We start from the raw sequence: 15,388 nt of genomic DNA, 5'->3' as shown, positions 1-15,388 counted from the left end.
ATTTGTTAAACAATTTGGTCATGCGCAATCGCAGCGTAACTTTACAACAATAAGGAATCTGCACAACTTTGGGATTTTTTTTTTTCCTTTTTGGCAATGCCGTAAGGAGTATTTCCTTTCCCTTTTTGTCACACTAGTAAATGCTTAAAATTAATTCTACTTTTATGTAGGCACCTGCTCATTCAATTTACCCCTATTTTTGCAAAATGTGTAACTGCACACTTTTAGCACGGCAATGCCCTGTCTACACAGGAGTTTTCTTCCCTTCGTTAAAACACCTGAGTCATCTTTTTTTCCTTTTTTTGAGATTAGACAATGCGATTACCGTTATGAAGAAAATGGGCTTTCGTGTCAATGCAAAGGGACAATTTCATTCAGCCCGCACATTTTCTGCATATAAAAGCGTTTGGGGGGTAGGCCCTCGTTTATTTTGTTATTCCAAGGTGCAGGTGAACAATTCTTAAGGACTCGACAAGACAGTTACACAGTTACGGCCGGAACATATGTAGGTGTATTGTATATCCGTTCTGCACATTTACAAGGGGGCCTCCTTTTTGTTTGCCACGGAATTACGCGTTAAAACCGTGAGGAACAGAAAAAACGCATTTGTTCAAAACAAAATAACGGAGTTATAAAATTCTGCTTGTCCTTGCACAACAGTGGGCCTACGGAGTTGCCCTGCTTCAAAATTGCAGTTAAAGCAGCTCAAAAGAAAAAAAAAATTAAATAAAAAATTATTTCATTTTTCCTTAAAAATATCTTCGCACAACAATTTATGTTTCCAACTCAAGGTCACGATACTGCAAAATGTGTCTCACAATTAAAGCCTATTGAACATTTCATCCTTTTTTTCAATCATATGGAAAAATTTATTTTAAATGCCTTTTCCGTTCACGAATCATCGAAAGCGGGATTTTTCCGTAAAAAAAAAAGAAGAAGCAATATGTATAATGTATACCCATTCGTGTGTACATAAATACCCACGCAGGCTCATTTCCTGGCCATCAAAAATGCGCCATTCTTCACTAAGGACCTTCTAAAACGAATTTTTTATTACAACGCGGTTATTAAATGTTTAATATGCCAGTGCACGCAGGCAATTTCTTCCGCTTATTATGTGCAGCTCGCACTGCGAACATGCTCAAAAAAAAAAAAAAGAAAAATTAATAAATAAGAAGTAATACAAAATAAATAGAATAAAATGCGGAAAAATGCGGCAAAGAGAAGTAAGCCGCCTTGGAAGGGAAAGTGTGCAGAACAGATCTGTCTACTTAAGACACTTGAGGGGTGAACCCTCAGCAGGAACGCGAAAAAAATAAATTCTCGAATTTTTCGAATAAAACAGCAACCTCTTAAGGGTCAAAATCTAGCCAAAGTAGAAAAAGAACTAAAAAAAAAAAAAAAAAAAAAAAGAAGAAAGGCAAATTAAATATATAAACGAGTTTATAAGAGAAACAAAGTCAAAAACCCACAACGCGCAACCGAGGTGAGAGCGCCCCATAAACAAATCACAAAATGCACATTCTGAAAGGCTCACATTTGGGTTTTCCACAACAACAAATAAAATAAAATTATAAAGATCAACTTTTTTTTTAAATTCCTAAAAATGCATGTACAGTCAGGTGAAATATGCAGGTGTGTAGGTAATCCGCTACGTAGCTAGCTTTAAATGGACAGCTGTTTGTGTAAAAAAAAAAAAAAAGAGAAAAAAAAAATTATGAACAAGTAATAAAAAAAAAAGACATTTAAAAAAATAAACTGAGCAAATCATAAAAAGAAGACTTTAAAAAAATAAAAAAAATAAAATAAATAAATAAACGAGTACTCCTTAAGCTTGTTTCAAGCAAACAAAAAAATAAAAAATTTATGCGCCTTATACATACCCATGTAAACGCTCTCATTGACGTAATTACAGCTATGTGCATTTTTTTTTTTTGCGCACAGCCCTTCGTTAAAATTGTCCAACGGTCACTTCCTTTCCAACTTGCACGTCGGAGAATCGCTTAAACGAATCGTTACACGCAAGAGGAAATAGTTCCAAAAGGAGCAAGTAGCATAGCCACAGGACGGTAACATCTGAAATTGGCAACACCGCATACAACAACACCGCAACAGAGCAACCCTCCAAGATGGAAAGAACGCAAGAGCCAGTCATGCCCAAACCCTTCCAAGCTGCGTACAGTTTCGAAAGCTACGAAGAACCAAAAAAGTACAACCTCGAAAAAAAGGCGAAAATATTTTCCCCGACGTACTTCTTCGATGGGAACTCCTGGTCAGGACTGGAAAAACCGTTGGTCCTTAAAAAAACGGTGTTTGATGACGATCGAATAGTTATACTAAAATCGTTTGATGACAGAAATCCACCACCCGAGTTGGAGCCGTCCTTGGGTGGAAAATATGACATCAAGGTATATAAATGCAGAGATATCATAGTATGTATCGAAGGGGAGCAAAAAGTCTTAATGAAGTTGCCCATAACACAGAATATTATTACTTGGAATAGCTCAGAGCGACTTCCAGTTTTAGCCAAGACATGGAGACCCACAGTGTTTATACTAAACCAAGGAAATGTATTCATTAGAATTATCCCAGAGAAATGTCTAGTTATAAGCAAAGTGAACGACACGGATTCATTTAAAGTAAGTTGTATTAACTATTCTGACGGGTTCTGTTGCTGCCATCCTATTAACAACTTAGCTTTGTTGTATGGTGCCTATGAGCAACACCAAGATTCCAGTATCATGAAATTGCCGAAACTGCCCTCAAGTAGTGGGAAGTATAACTACTTTATACATTTTTTCTCATGGGGAACTATGATAGTGCCTAAACTTATTAACGTGTTCAAAGGTCATTTGTGTGGTTTTAAGAAGAACACAGCTGCCTTAATTATCATACCGCCAAAGATACACATATATGTGGAGTTTCACAGCTCTTCCCCTATTGCAACCTCCATGGAATATAAGAAAGATTTCCTCATAACAGCAAGGAAGCCTAACCTTACCGATATAGAAATTTATTTAATTGTTCAAGATCAGCTAATTAAATATGACTATTCTTTTGATCTTCGCTTGAATAAGGACAAGGCACCTATTTCTCTCTTGCACATTCCTATCAAGTTTAAGATAACCAAGGAAGAAAAGGAGAAAAAGAAAGAGAACCCCTACTACAGATGTAAGTGGACTTTTATCGACACCCTAGATCAGACTTTCATGACCGATTCGTGTAATTCATCCTCCGATCATTTGATGTCACCAGATTTGGCTTGCGTGTTTGACGCGGAGACAGGTATGTAAAGCGGGGAGGGGGAGTGGAAACGCTCAGCGGGGGTAGCTCCACATCGGCATAACGATGGACAACCATATAGCCATGTGCACAGGAACATCGCGCCAATTTCAATCTTATCGGTTGCTAAAATTCTTTTGAACAATCTATAAAAAAAGTGTTCATCCCCTGGGCACATTACCATATGTGCAAACGAATTAAGCAAAATAGGATTGCTCCATCATTGCAATTGATAAACGGAAGGGAGGCCTGTGGGGCATTGCACAGATATGCGCCACAGTTTATCCCCTTAACGAACTGAAAATTGACCCAACACACTTGCAGCAGCATATGCAATTTTAGTGCACATAAAAATTTGCATATGTACCGATTTGTACAGAGATACTTATCACATGCACAACCCGTACATATGTACCTGGAACAAATCCTTTTTTTTTTCCCTCCCCCCGCAGGTACGTACTTCTCCACAGAATATGGAATAAACCACTGCAAAACGTTTAAGAAGTTGCGCGTGAACAAATGAGGGGTGCTTTTCTTGGAGGTAATAAGCGAAATGCGTAACGTACGCAAATGTGCGTTGTTGCCATATGCTGCGGGGGGAGGTAAGGAATGCCCCCAAGCGCAAGTGCGTGACTGTGTGCACATGTGTACATGTACATATTACATACGCGCTTACGAAAAGGGGCTTCTTCATTGCGTATAAACGGAGCCGAGCATATTTATGTTGCCATGGCCTTTTCTCCACATCTTTCGAAACGGTGATTTCACCTTCCGTGCGAACCTTTTTTTCTTATATTCGTGCGTATTTGTTATGTAATCCCTCCCCCTGCCTTTCGTTCCTTTCGCTGCTTTGTCTGCCGCTTATGAGCATGCCATTTCAATATGCCACATGAGCATATGCACAGCTGTACGTACAGAGATGTGTGAAAAAAGGCCCCCTGAAGAATGCACACATACAGACGCTCATCCGCCGCCCGTGGCTCAGGCATGCAGTTTGGCTAACGCGCTTTCACTCCAAAACTCTTTTGCGGAAATTCAAATTTGCAGGTGTAAAGGTTAGAGGACACGGGCAAGGACGGGGACACCCTGGACTTATTTTTCCGAAATAGTCACAAGGGGCCAATCAACGATGCAACAAAACTGTCATTAACGATGCGTTTTTCGTTAATCTATTTACACAAACTGGTACAAATTGAAGCTTTGCACAGTAGGCAGAAGCGCAGTTACTAGGAACGTCCTATTTGCATGTGTTTTACAAAAATTCCTATTTTTTTCTTACCTTTTATTTGCATACGAAATAGTGAAGCACGATTTTTTTTCAAACTATTTTTATGTATGTGCATGCTTAGAGGCAACTGCGCAGACCGATTTCCGGATGAGCGAAAAAATAGCTGTTCTTTTGAACTTGATGAGGTGCGCCAAGAGGTGACCTTTCGTGCGTGAATTAAAAAAAAGCCTGCTCAGCTTAGGCAGACGAGAGCACCTTTTTTTTCCCCGTAACCTTTTTTTTTCCTGCGATTAGGAAAACCTCCTTCCGCTTTTCGAGCGCCACTAGAACGGAAAACGGATGTACGTATTAATTATATATATTAACACGTACATATAATACGCACGCGTACCACTGCCTAATAGCAATTTTGTACCAATAAATAATAATCCTTTTTTTTGCACTGAACGTAAAAGTGACCCCCTTTGCCTTTTTTCTACCTCAGAACTTATTTTTTTTTTTTTTTGTGCTGAACTTAAAAGTGACCCCCTAGACTTTTTTTTCTCCCTACTAACTCTTTTTTTTTACCACCTAGTTAGGGTAAAAATTTATATATATATACCCCCGGGAACTTACTTTTTTTTTTCCCGCATGCATGCTCTTATTTTATTTCTTGTTATAATTGCATTATACTGCACGGAGCGAACTTGGACGGCAATTCCGCGCGTTTAAGTTACACGGAACTGGTCCGTGAAGGGCACATAATTTTTTCAACATATAAATTCGCCCTAACAGTCATTCTGTAAATTGGGCACAACGACAAAAAAAAAAAAGTTCCATCCAAAATTGGAAATATTTTGCAATTATTTACTTTTTATATTGCGTGCATTTCCCGCGTAAAAGAAAATTGCGGAAATGGGTTAAGCCTAGTAGTTGAGGGTTCCCTCATATAATATTAAGAGTACATTAAAAAAAAAAAAAAATTAATCCAGTCCTCGTTTCCCTATATAGCGCATTATATATATTATAAGAGTTAAATTTTCAAGTTAAAATTGCAAGTTGACATCTATTCTTTTTTTTTTCCAAACAAGAGCACTATTTGACGGATAAGTACATATATAATATATATACATCTATATTACATTTTATATATAAATACATTCGAGCTTTTTCAGAGTTATGTTACGTTACATATATCTCTTTGCGCGCAATGCAAAGCTTAGTCAGTTCCATTATTTAAGTCGGATTTTACGTAAAACCCGAAACCAAAGTAGGGGATCACGCGTAATAATAATATGGGGTGCTTGAAATCGCAAAAAATATGACAAGATAATGTTCATTATTTTACCCTTACTATATATAAATTTATAAAGAAAAGAACTTATTACCATTATATACTCTCATAATACAGCAAATAAGTCGGAGGCAATTATAACCACGCATGTATATATATAACGCTCAAATATGTTTTATACCTTTTTATTTTTTTCTCAAGTTTCCATGCGCAATCGCAAATAATAAAAAACAAATTTGTTTTTTTTCTGCTATTTTTCTAAACATTTTTCTGTAAATTTTTGAGTAATATATTTTATATTAATTTACATTTCCAAATCTACATAAAACGGCTATAAAAGAATATATTCATATTTTCCTTCATTCGCTAATCTTTTTTATTCATTCATTTTTTCATTCATTCGGCCATTCACCCCTTTTTTCGGCTATTTACCCTTTTCGGCCATTCACCCCTTTTTTCGGCTATTTACCCTTTTCGGCCATTCACCCCATTGGGTTATATTTCATACTTCCTTTCTTTTTTTTTTTGGTTTCAAAAAAAATTCTTTAAAAACAAATTTTTTGTAAGAGTTAACAAAATTTTTTTATTCCCTGGGTATCATTTCTGTTCGAAATTTCGTTTAGAAAACTGAATTTCAGCCAAGTAAGTTTAACCGAAAAAGTACATAACTCCGCTAACGTTAATGTTAATAAGCAAATAGAGAGCGAGAGCGGTTCAGCATTTACACGTGAGAAGTATATATGTATATTTCATGCCCCCCTATCGGCATCTCTTCTTGCGTGCGCGAAAATTGTATACTCGAGGTTATGTACTAATTGGATGTACCCCTTGTGTCAGTGTTATATAATATTATGCGTACCTTCCCGCAAGTATATATGTAAATATACATGCCAGGGTGATGAGCATTTCTGCCGAACGGTTGGTTCAATTCGATCGGTCGTTTTGCGGAAAGCCTCACATGTTTGCTCGTATGGACTTGTTTTCCCTACGAGAGGGGAAGTGTGCCTCACGCACGTTTATGCTACTTTATTATGTATATACTCGTTTGCCTTGCAAGTAGTGCACGTCTCCCCAAAAATTGTGATCCATCCGATTTGTCCTCCGTTTGTATGCCTTCCCCTGCTCGATTACTAGGGAGGGGCCACCATACTGTGTGGATGTCTACCTTGTCAACTTTTCCAACCACACGTTCTTAATTTTTACGTCACCCCCGCAGAACAAACCGTTTATGCTTTAAAAGGAATACCTAAGCATATAGTACATGCACCCTTAACCACCCCGTAACACTCGTCCAGAATTACCAGCACACATACCTTTAAGTAAAAATGGATATAGCAGTGAAAGAACAAGACTACTCAAACGGGCTTATCAAAAACTCCGCTGCGTTTGAAAATCTGAAATTTACCAACATCAAAAATTTTAAAGTCCAGAAGAGATTCCAAATACTCTATTTCATTCTGTTTGTTTTTGTGACGGGTATATTTTTCTTCTTTCTAATTAGTACCTATTTTTTTACCCCAAGTTATAATGTGAACAAAATTGTACAGAACACCGAACATTTAACTTTAGCTTTTAAAATCGAGAGACCCTATGACAAGGTATTAAAAACCATCTCCAAGAAAAACTTGAAAAATTACATCAAGGAGACCTATAACTTTTTCAAATCTGGATATATGAAACAGAACTATTTAGGAAGTGAAAATGATGTGATCGAATTAGATGATGTAGCAAATATTATGTTTTATGGAGAAGGAGAAGTTGGAGACAACCACCAAAAATTTACCCTCATTTTTGACACTGGTTCAGCCAACTTGTGGGTCCCAAGTAAGAAATGTACTTCCCTCGGATGCCACTTGAAAAACCTGTACGACTCGAGCAAGTCCAAATCGTATGAAAAGGATGGAACTAAAGTTGATATCACGTACGGATCTGGAACTGTTAAAGGTTTCTTCAGTAAAGATTTAGTAACTTTGGGACATCTGTCTATGCCATACAAATTTATTGAAGTCACCGACACAGATGAATTAGAACCCATTTACAGTAGCGTCGAATTTGATGGAATATTAGGTTTAGGATGGAAAGATCTTTCCATCGGATCCATTGATCCCATTGTTGTAGAATTAAAGAACCAGAACAAAATCGACAATGCCTTGTTCACCTTCTACCTACCCATCCATGATGTTCACGCTGGTTATCTAACCATTGGTGGAATTGAAGACAAATTCTACGAAGGAAACATTACCTACGAAAAATTAAATCACGACTTGTACTGGCAAGTTGATTTGGACGTACATTTTGGAAAGCAAACTATGGAAAAGGCCAACGTCATCGTTGACAGTGGTACAACAACTATTACCGCCCCTTCAGAATTCCTGAACAAATTTTTCGCTAACCTAAGTGTTATTAAAGTTCCCTTCTTGCCATTCTATGTAACTACCTGTGATAATAAGGAAATGCCAACCCTTGAATTCAAGTCAGCCAACAACACTTACACTTTAGAGCCCGAATATTACATGAACCCACTTCTCGACGTGGATGACACTCTGTGCATGATTACCATGCTTCCAGTTGACATTGATTCGAACACCTTCATTTTGGGAGACCCATTCATGAGAAAATACTTCACCGTTTTTGACTACGACAACGAGAGCGTCGGTTTTGCCATAGCTAAGAACTGAACACATTGTTGAAGAGAAGAGTCCAGTGGAGGAAGCCAGGGGCTAATATAATATATTACGCATAGTAACTACACGCATATCACTTTGGAGTATCTTCGAATAGTGCCCATACTCCAATGAGTAAACATACAAACGGAAGTTAAATAACATGAAAGAGAGAGAAACAGGAGACTGGCAAGTAGCGGAGTTATACACACATTTCTGTGTTTTGATGCTATATAATTAGAACAGAGCCTCTGCCCGAGGGGAGCTCACCCATTTAAAAAAAAAAAAAAAAAGACGGGGTAATATCCTTATGTTTTTTATTTTCCTTTTTTTTTTTTTTTTTTTTTCTTTAACTCCCTTACGCCTTTTTCCTACCCTTTTAAGTAATTTTGATTATTGATAAGCCAATGGAATAACCAATAGAGGGGCTTGTATAACCTTTACAATTACAGTGACTCGGCGGGCACGGCAGCCTGATCGGCCCCGCCCCAACTGTCACTGTAAATAAAAAAAAAAAAGACGTGTGAAAATAAGCTTGTGTGCTTATGTGTGTTGTCGTTCACCTTTTTTTTTTTTCCCGTGTGAAAAAAAAAAGAAGAAAAATCACAAAAGTATTCATAGGCACTGCGGAATGTGTTTTACGTCCACACATATCTGTGTATATACATCCTAATGCTTCATTTATGGTTGTTTCTTTTAAAGAGTTTTATCACGCGTTTTCAGAGCAATTTGTCTTCCACTCTGCATTATGGAACGACCTCGAAATTGTTTATTCTTTAGGAGTAGTGAACACAGCCATATATACATAATATATATATATCTCTTTTTATGATGTTCCAATTTTTTTTTTCTCTTTCAACCGTTATATATATAGTTGTTGTAAATATAATTTATTTCTTCCATTTTTTTTTCTTTTCCTTGATACCTGATTTTATCTTTTTTCTTATTTATTCCAATTTATTTTTTTTCCTTTTTTCTTTTCTTTTTTTTTTTTTTTTTCGGTCTCTCCTTGCTTTAAGCACGGATACATAATATATATTCGTAAGTGTGTGGACCCATCCATCTTTTTCATGAAGAAGTTCTATATATAAGGAGAGAAGAGTGTACATGTAGAGAGAAAATGACAAGCGATAAGTGATAAATGATAAGTGCTTTTATTACAACATATATATGTATGCACTACGTCTGTACCATAGTAATATCAAACAGAGAAATCAAAGAAACTTCCACAAAACACTACAATGTTGCCTATATATATGTGCTTTATACGCCGTTGTTCCAGTCAAATGTCGCAACAGTTTGGAGGGGTGGACACGCAGCTCTGAGTTGTAAGACAAGGGCTACTCATCGCAACTTAAGAAGTGACGCTTTTTTCTGGGTGGGAACACCAGACCAACGGTATATAAACAGCTCTCCCTGGACGTACTCTGCACGTTCGTGCCTTGTCTTTCTGTAATTTTTACGCATTTCCCCAATCGGAGCACTGTGCGTCCTACCAACGTTATACTGTTTTACCTCGCCGGTGCCACAAACGTGTTCACCATATTTATAGCGTAAAAAAATGCAGGGGCCTCTACGGGCGCCAAGTTAATTTTCTCCCCTCGTGCAAGTAACAAGAAGACCTCCTCAGGTACCACGCATGTTGGGCATGCGGATGGGACATTGGGGAAGTTATGAATAAAAACAATGACACTTGCTACTATGCGGGGATTAAAAAAAAATACCGTAAAAAATGGCTAAAAAAGGGTAACCTCAGTACATAAAAAAAAGCAATGTATGGTGAGCGAAAGTCACCATACGCGGGGGTGGGAGCTTAGCGGGGAGGAAACAAAGGCGGAAAAGAAACTATACAAGAATAGAAACTATACAATAACTTCTTTTTCGCCCCACTCCCCCTGTTAGCTGTCGTAAAAGCTCTTCATCTTCCTCCTCCGCTTGTTCTTTTTAACGGACACGTGCCCAATCTCACTGCTGGGGCTGGTGACACTGGACGGGGTCTTCTTCTTATCCTCATTAAGGAATTCCTTAATGTATTCCTTTTCCATTTGCTTCCTGTAAGCAATGCACTGCTGCTTGACGTTCTCAATTTCCTCGTAAGTCATATTTTTGGTAACCAAAAATCTTTTGGCTCTCCTTTTCCCACCGCTAACTTTATACTGGGCTGTCCAGCTGCTTCTGCTTTTTTCAAAATAGACTCCAGAAACACCGGTTGGTCCAAAAACTTCTCTCAGATTTTCCTGATCAACACTAGTAAACTTTTCTAGTTTCTTAACTCTTGCAGATTTTATTTCATAATTTTGTGGAGACGCCAACGACTTTACAGTTTTGTTTTTTTTTTCCGTCTGTTGATGATATTTTCCAAATTTATTTTTTCTCATATTTCTTATCTCACGATTCGTTGCTGCTTTGTTGCTTAAGTCTTTCGCCGCAGTGTTATTGGCCCACATTTTATTTTTTCCTCTTCCCATGTATTTACTTTTCAGTTCCATTTTTGCCACACGTCCTCTTCGTCTTCCAGGGCCGGTGGTTATACCCACCCCTTCACCAACATTAGTGGATTTCCTTCTAGTCTTTAGGGCGACTTTAGTTCTTCCTTCATCATCCTCATCATCGCTGTCGTCATCCTCATCAGCTTCATCGTCCTCATCATCGTCTTCCTCCTCATAATCATCATTTTCGTATGGTAACCCCCCGTCTGTGCCTTCACCTGCGCTTCCCCCCAGGCCCTGCTGATGATTCATGTAGATAATTTCGTCTATAGTCCTGTTCATTTTTTCAATATCATTTTTTCTTAACATGTAATATTCTTCTGAAGTCATTTCTCCATTGAAGCCAAATTTTAAGTCCTCATTAGGGTTCCCATTCTCATTTTGAAAAATATTAATATTATTACAATTACAGAAAAAATCACTTTCTTTCATAAAAACTTCTAACCTTTTGTATTTTCCATTTTTTCCTTCATTTAAAGGATTTTCAAAATTATCATATTGTATTCCTGAGCACACAGAACAGAAGTTTTTCAAATCTACTGAGGAAATATCCACGTTGTAAAAATCCTCCTCCCCCCTTCCGTATGCGTTGCTCGTTTCGCTGTTCCCTGCATCGCTGTAGGTACCACCATCTACGCATGACGCCCCTATGCTGTATAAGTTGGACAAGTTCCTCCCCGATTTTAACCTATTCAAATATTCTGTATTCATTGCTTCTCCGTGTTGCACCCGATTCGCATCATGCACTTCGTCTGTTGCTTCGGGCTCGCCCCCTCCATTGTCCCCCTTACCGAAGGCACTATGGTAGCTCCCCTTGGGATCATTGATGAAGAAGCTATTATTCACCCCCACACCATCGGCACGCGTCCCCCCCCCGTACCGGCAGTTCTCCAAATAATCATATAGCTCATTCAAATCCTTTATCAGTATGTTTAAATTGTTTAAAAAAATATGATTACGGGGGTGCTTTTTACCGCGCTTGCCTCCGTCCTCCCCGTTCGTGGTTACCCCTTCCCCATTGTTGCTATATTTCTTCCCCCCGTAGTAGGCAGACTCACTCTCGGTGTTCTGCTCATCACTGTCACAACTATCCTGGTTAGAGTCACTCTCCCTGGCACCCACACTATCATCACTGTCACTACCACTACTTCCACCACCCTTACGCAGCAGCATTCTACTTCTTCTAATGTTTACACTTCCCAGGAACTTTGCAATAACCTCCGCAGTGCACCCCGAAGTGCCCATGCCTTCCTTGTACCATTGCGAAGAGGAACTATAATTGGGTACCCTGTTCGGTTCCACCACGGAGGGGGGAGTTTTCTTGCTTTCCCCGTCTGTCGTTTGGGGCGCCTTCATGTTGGTGTGCTCACTAGGGGGATTTCCTTCAGGTTGATCCTCTGCATTGGAGGTGTTCTTCCCCTCTTCTGCAGTTTCACCCCTCCATTCGAACTTCCCACCGGTAGTATAATGGTGCGTGCCCCCTCCCATGGACACACTCCTGGCTTTTTCATCAAAGTGCCCGAAGCTTCTTCCAAAGCGATCTCCATAACTGCCGCTTCTATCACGATTGCAGTTTTTGTCACCCATATCCGTAACTTCATCTGCAGTAGTGTATGCTCTCCTGAGTTTGTGTGGCCAACGTGTGTTCCCCGCCTCATATTCCTTCTTTGTTATGGATGGTCTTCCTCTTCCATGCTTCGCCATCCAACTGAGGGCTTTTCTGGAGGTTCCTCCCCTGCGAAGATGCATTCCTTCACTATGTTGGCGAACCACCATGTTGGTTCTGCTACGACGGGGTGGATTAACCTCGTCTATCATCACACAAAACGTTTCCACAAATTCACTTATAAACCTCTCCTTGCCATTCTTCTTTAAGTTATCTCCAGAAGAATAATTCACGTCTTTGTATTTTTCAACAAAGGAAGAAATTCTATTCTTGTTAAGGTAAAAGGAGTTCCACCTTTTGGTAATATTAATCATGGTAGGAGAATGGGTACTAATAAAAAGCTGCAGTTTTTTTTTTATATCTGACGATTCTTCCTTATTGAAAAGGTGGAAATAATTGTCACTTGAATTCACTTTGTTAACATATAAATGCTTGCATGGGTCATATAGAAAATTTAGAAATTGGGCCTCTTCTTCAATTTGGTTGTTTTCGCTGTTTAAGTTGTATATGTTGCTGCTTCGGTTTCTCTGTGGAGGCGTTTCCGTTTCTCGGTTGCATTCCTCCGCTTGGTTTTCCCACGTGGTGGCACCGAACGGGTTGGCGTGGTGTTGGTTTGTGCCTCCGCTGGGGGATAGGCTTCTCCCCCGAACGGCCTCCACCACGGTTGGCAGGTGTGGTGTAGACTGTGATGAAGCATGTCTTGGGGACTGCCCTGGCGACTGACGTATCGACTTCTGTGACAATTGATCCCACTGCTGCTTTCGCTCAGCACCACCACAGTCGGAAGAACCACCAAACTCACCGGAAGACTCACCTAAGGAGGCATTCTTCCCCTTTATTATGTGCGTAAAGTCGTAAAGCATAATGTTTTCCCCCTTGTTGCTAAAGGTAGAAAAAATCTTTATGCTTACTAAATTGAAATATATATAACAAGAAAATATAAACTTCTTTAACAAAAAAAAGTACATATAAATGTCTTCCTTACCGCACAGAATTTTATATAAATGGTAATTAAAATTTGACATGGGTCCATCATTTGTGCAAATGTAGATAGAGCACCACTTTTTTTTCTCTCTATATAGAAGCTGATATATGGTTAGGCAATTCTCCTTAATCATCTTCACATCGTAGTTGTATGGATTCGATGTGTAAATGAAGAATCTACACGAATTTGACAACTTTTCTTCGTAATTTTTAGAGTTAATCTTTCCTCGGTAATAATCCATTAGTATCCTTTCTACATTGGCTGAACTGGCTGTCAGTGCAGCGTCATTCACTCCTGTGTGTGCACTTATTTTCTTTCGCATTACTTTCTCACCTGTGTGACGATTATATATTTTGCTTTCACTTTTATCGTACCTGTCTTCCTCTGTGCTGTAGTTTTCCTTCCGGAATTCCTCCACATCTGTCACCATTGTGACCGTCGCTGTCCCCTTGTCCACCTTCCTGTCCTGCACAACGTCGTTACGGACGTGGACTTCCCCCGAGTAGAGGTAGCTTGCGTTATTACACACATCGGTGCTGAGCGTGCTGGCTGTGTTTACAGCGCCAATGTTGTTGCCCCCGTTGAAGCTGCTCCACATGTTGGGATCATCACACACCTTCGCACCGTTATACACACTGGCATTTTTGAACGGGTGGAGACCGATATCTGCATCTGTGTTAAGGTTCACATCTGCATTTAAGTTACTATTGACGGGACATTCCTTGTTCCTGTTCCCCATGAATATATTTGCCCCTTTATTTATCTCTCCAAACACGGTGGCATCTAAAGTGGAGCTTCGCTCCCGCTGGTTGCTGCCACTGGTGCAGTAACTCGGTTCATCAGTTTTAACTTCACAGGGGGGAGTTGCAGTGGTGCTACTGGAACTAACCCCACCGGTACTCACATTAAGTGTAAACTTCTCCTCACCCTCGGGGTAAGGGTGCTCATTGTGTGTAACATCTTCCTCGTTGCCGTCTGCACAATTGTTACCATCGAACGTATAATCCGTTTTAGTGTTCTTTTCTACACTGCTTCCAATATCAATTGCGTGGTTGTGCGTGTTCCCCATTTCTTCTTCCTCTGCACAGTATTCCTCAGAAACACCTTCCCCCCTATGACCTATTCCTTCCTTACACCCTCCCCCATCTCCATCTGCCTCTTCTCCTCCTCCCTCGTCTTCCTCCTCTGCCTCTCTCACGTTATTATCCTCCTCGTATTTCTTGTTAAAACTTTTAAATGCTCCAAAACACAGACTTCTTAGATTACTTGCTGCGTTCACCATTTTGGGCATTCACCGGTTCATCTTCCGATTTCGTCTTGCCCTTCTTTGGTGTGTTCTGTTCCAACTGGAGGGCTTCCCGAGGGAATCGCCCAATGGGTGCAGCGTTGTTGTTCAGGTGTATACGCTTACTTGGTGCACGTATGCACAGATGCACACCGCACCGATACACAAGGTTATGCACCACTCAAATGCACGTTGGTACTTAAGCATGTACCATATACACATACACATACGTGCTACGGATGGGAAGGACATGACACCGCCGCTGCAACCACAAATGGTAGTTTCAGCCTCTGTGTTCCCTCGCCCTTTTCCTTTTTTTACAACACAAAAAAAAGGGTTCTAGAAATTTGGTTACAGAAAAATGGGTTGTAAAAATTTGTTTTCTAAAAATTTAGGTTCTAGAAACTCAGATTCTGAAAAGTAAGATCTAGAATTATAAGTTCTATTATTTTGGGTTCTACCAAATGAATTGATTTTCTTTAATTCTTGGAGTGTTCACTCCGCACTCAGAATTGAG

General features: G+C 39.4%; 3 protein-coding genes across 3 annotated transcripts; 2 read left to right on the top strand and 1 right to left on the bottom strand.

Annotated features, from left to right (window-relative positions):
• Positions 1-2,129: 2,129 nt before the first annotated feature.
• On the top strand, positions 2,130-3,805 carry PCOAH_00050560 (Uncharacterized protein; the record flags this gene model as incomplete). Its single annotated transcript, XM_020061838.1, has 2 exons — positions 2,130-3,285; positions 3,735-3,805. The coding sequence occupies 2 exons, from the start codon at positions 2,130-2,132 to the stop codon at positions 3,803-3,805; spliced, it is 1,227 nt and encodes a 408-aa protein (XP_019917165.1).
• A 3,303-nt stretch (positions 3,806-7,108) lies between these two features.
• PCOAH_00050550 (Plasmepsin) lies at positions 7,109-8,461 on the top strand (the record flags this gene model as incomplete). The annotated part of the gene is made up of 1 exon (XM_020061837.1): positions 7,109-8,461. The coding sequence occupies one exon, from the start codon at positions 7,109-7,111 to the stop codon at positions 8,459-8,461; it is 1,353 nt and encodes a 450-aa protein (XP_019917428.1).
• A 1,883-nt stretch (positions 8,462-10,344) lies between these two features.
• Positions 10,345-14,868, bottom strand: PCOAH_00050540 (Transcription factor with AP2 domain(S); the record flags this gene model as incomplete). The annotated part of the gene is made up of 1 exon (XM_020061836.1): positions 10,345-14,868. The coding sequence occupies one exon, from the start codon at positions 14,866-14,868 to the stop codon at positions 10,345-10,347; it is 4,524 nt and encodes a 1,507-aa protein (XP_019917327.1).
• Between the last annotated feature and the right edge of the window lie 520 nt (positions 14,869-15,388).

The sequence above is a fragment of the Plasmodium coatneyi genome, chromosome 13, assembly GCF_001680005.1.
Source record: "Plasmodium coatneyi strain Hackeri chromosome 13, complete sequence".
Classification (NCBI taxonomy): domain Eukaryota; phylum Apicomplexa; class Aconoidasida; order Haemosporida; family Plasmodiidae; genus Plasmodium; species Plasmodium coatneyi.
This window is presented reverse-complemented; position numbering and strand designations above follow the sequence as displayed.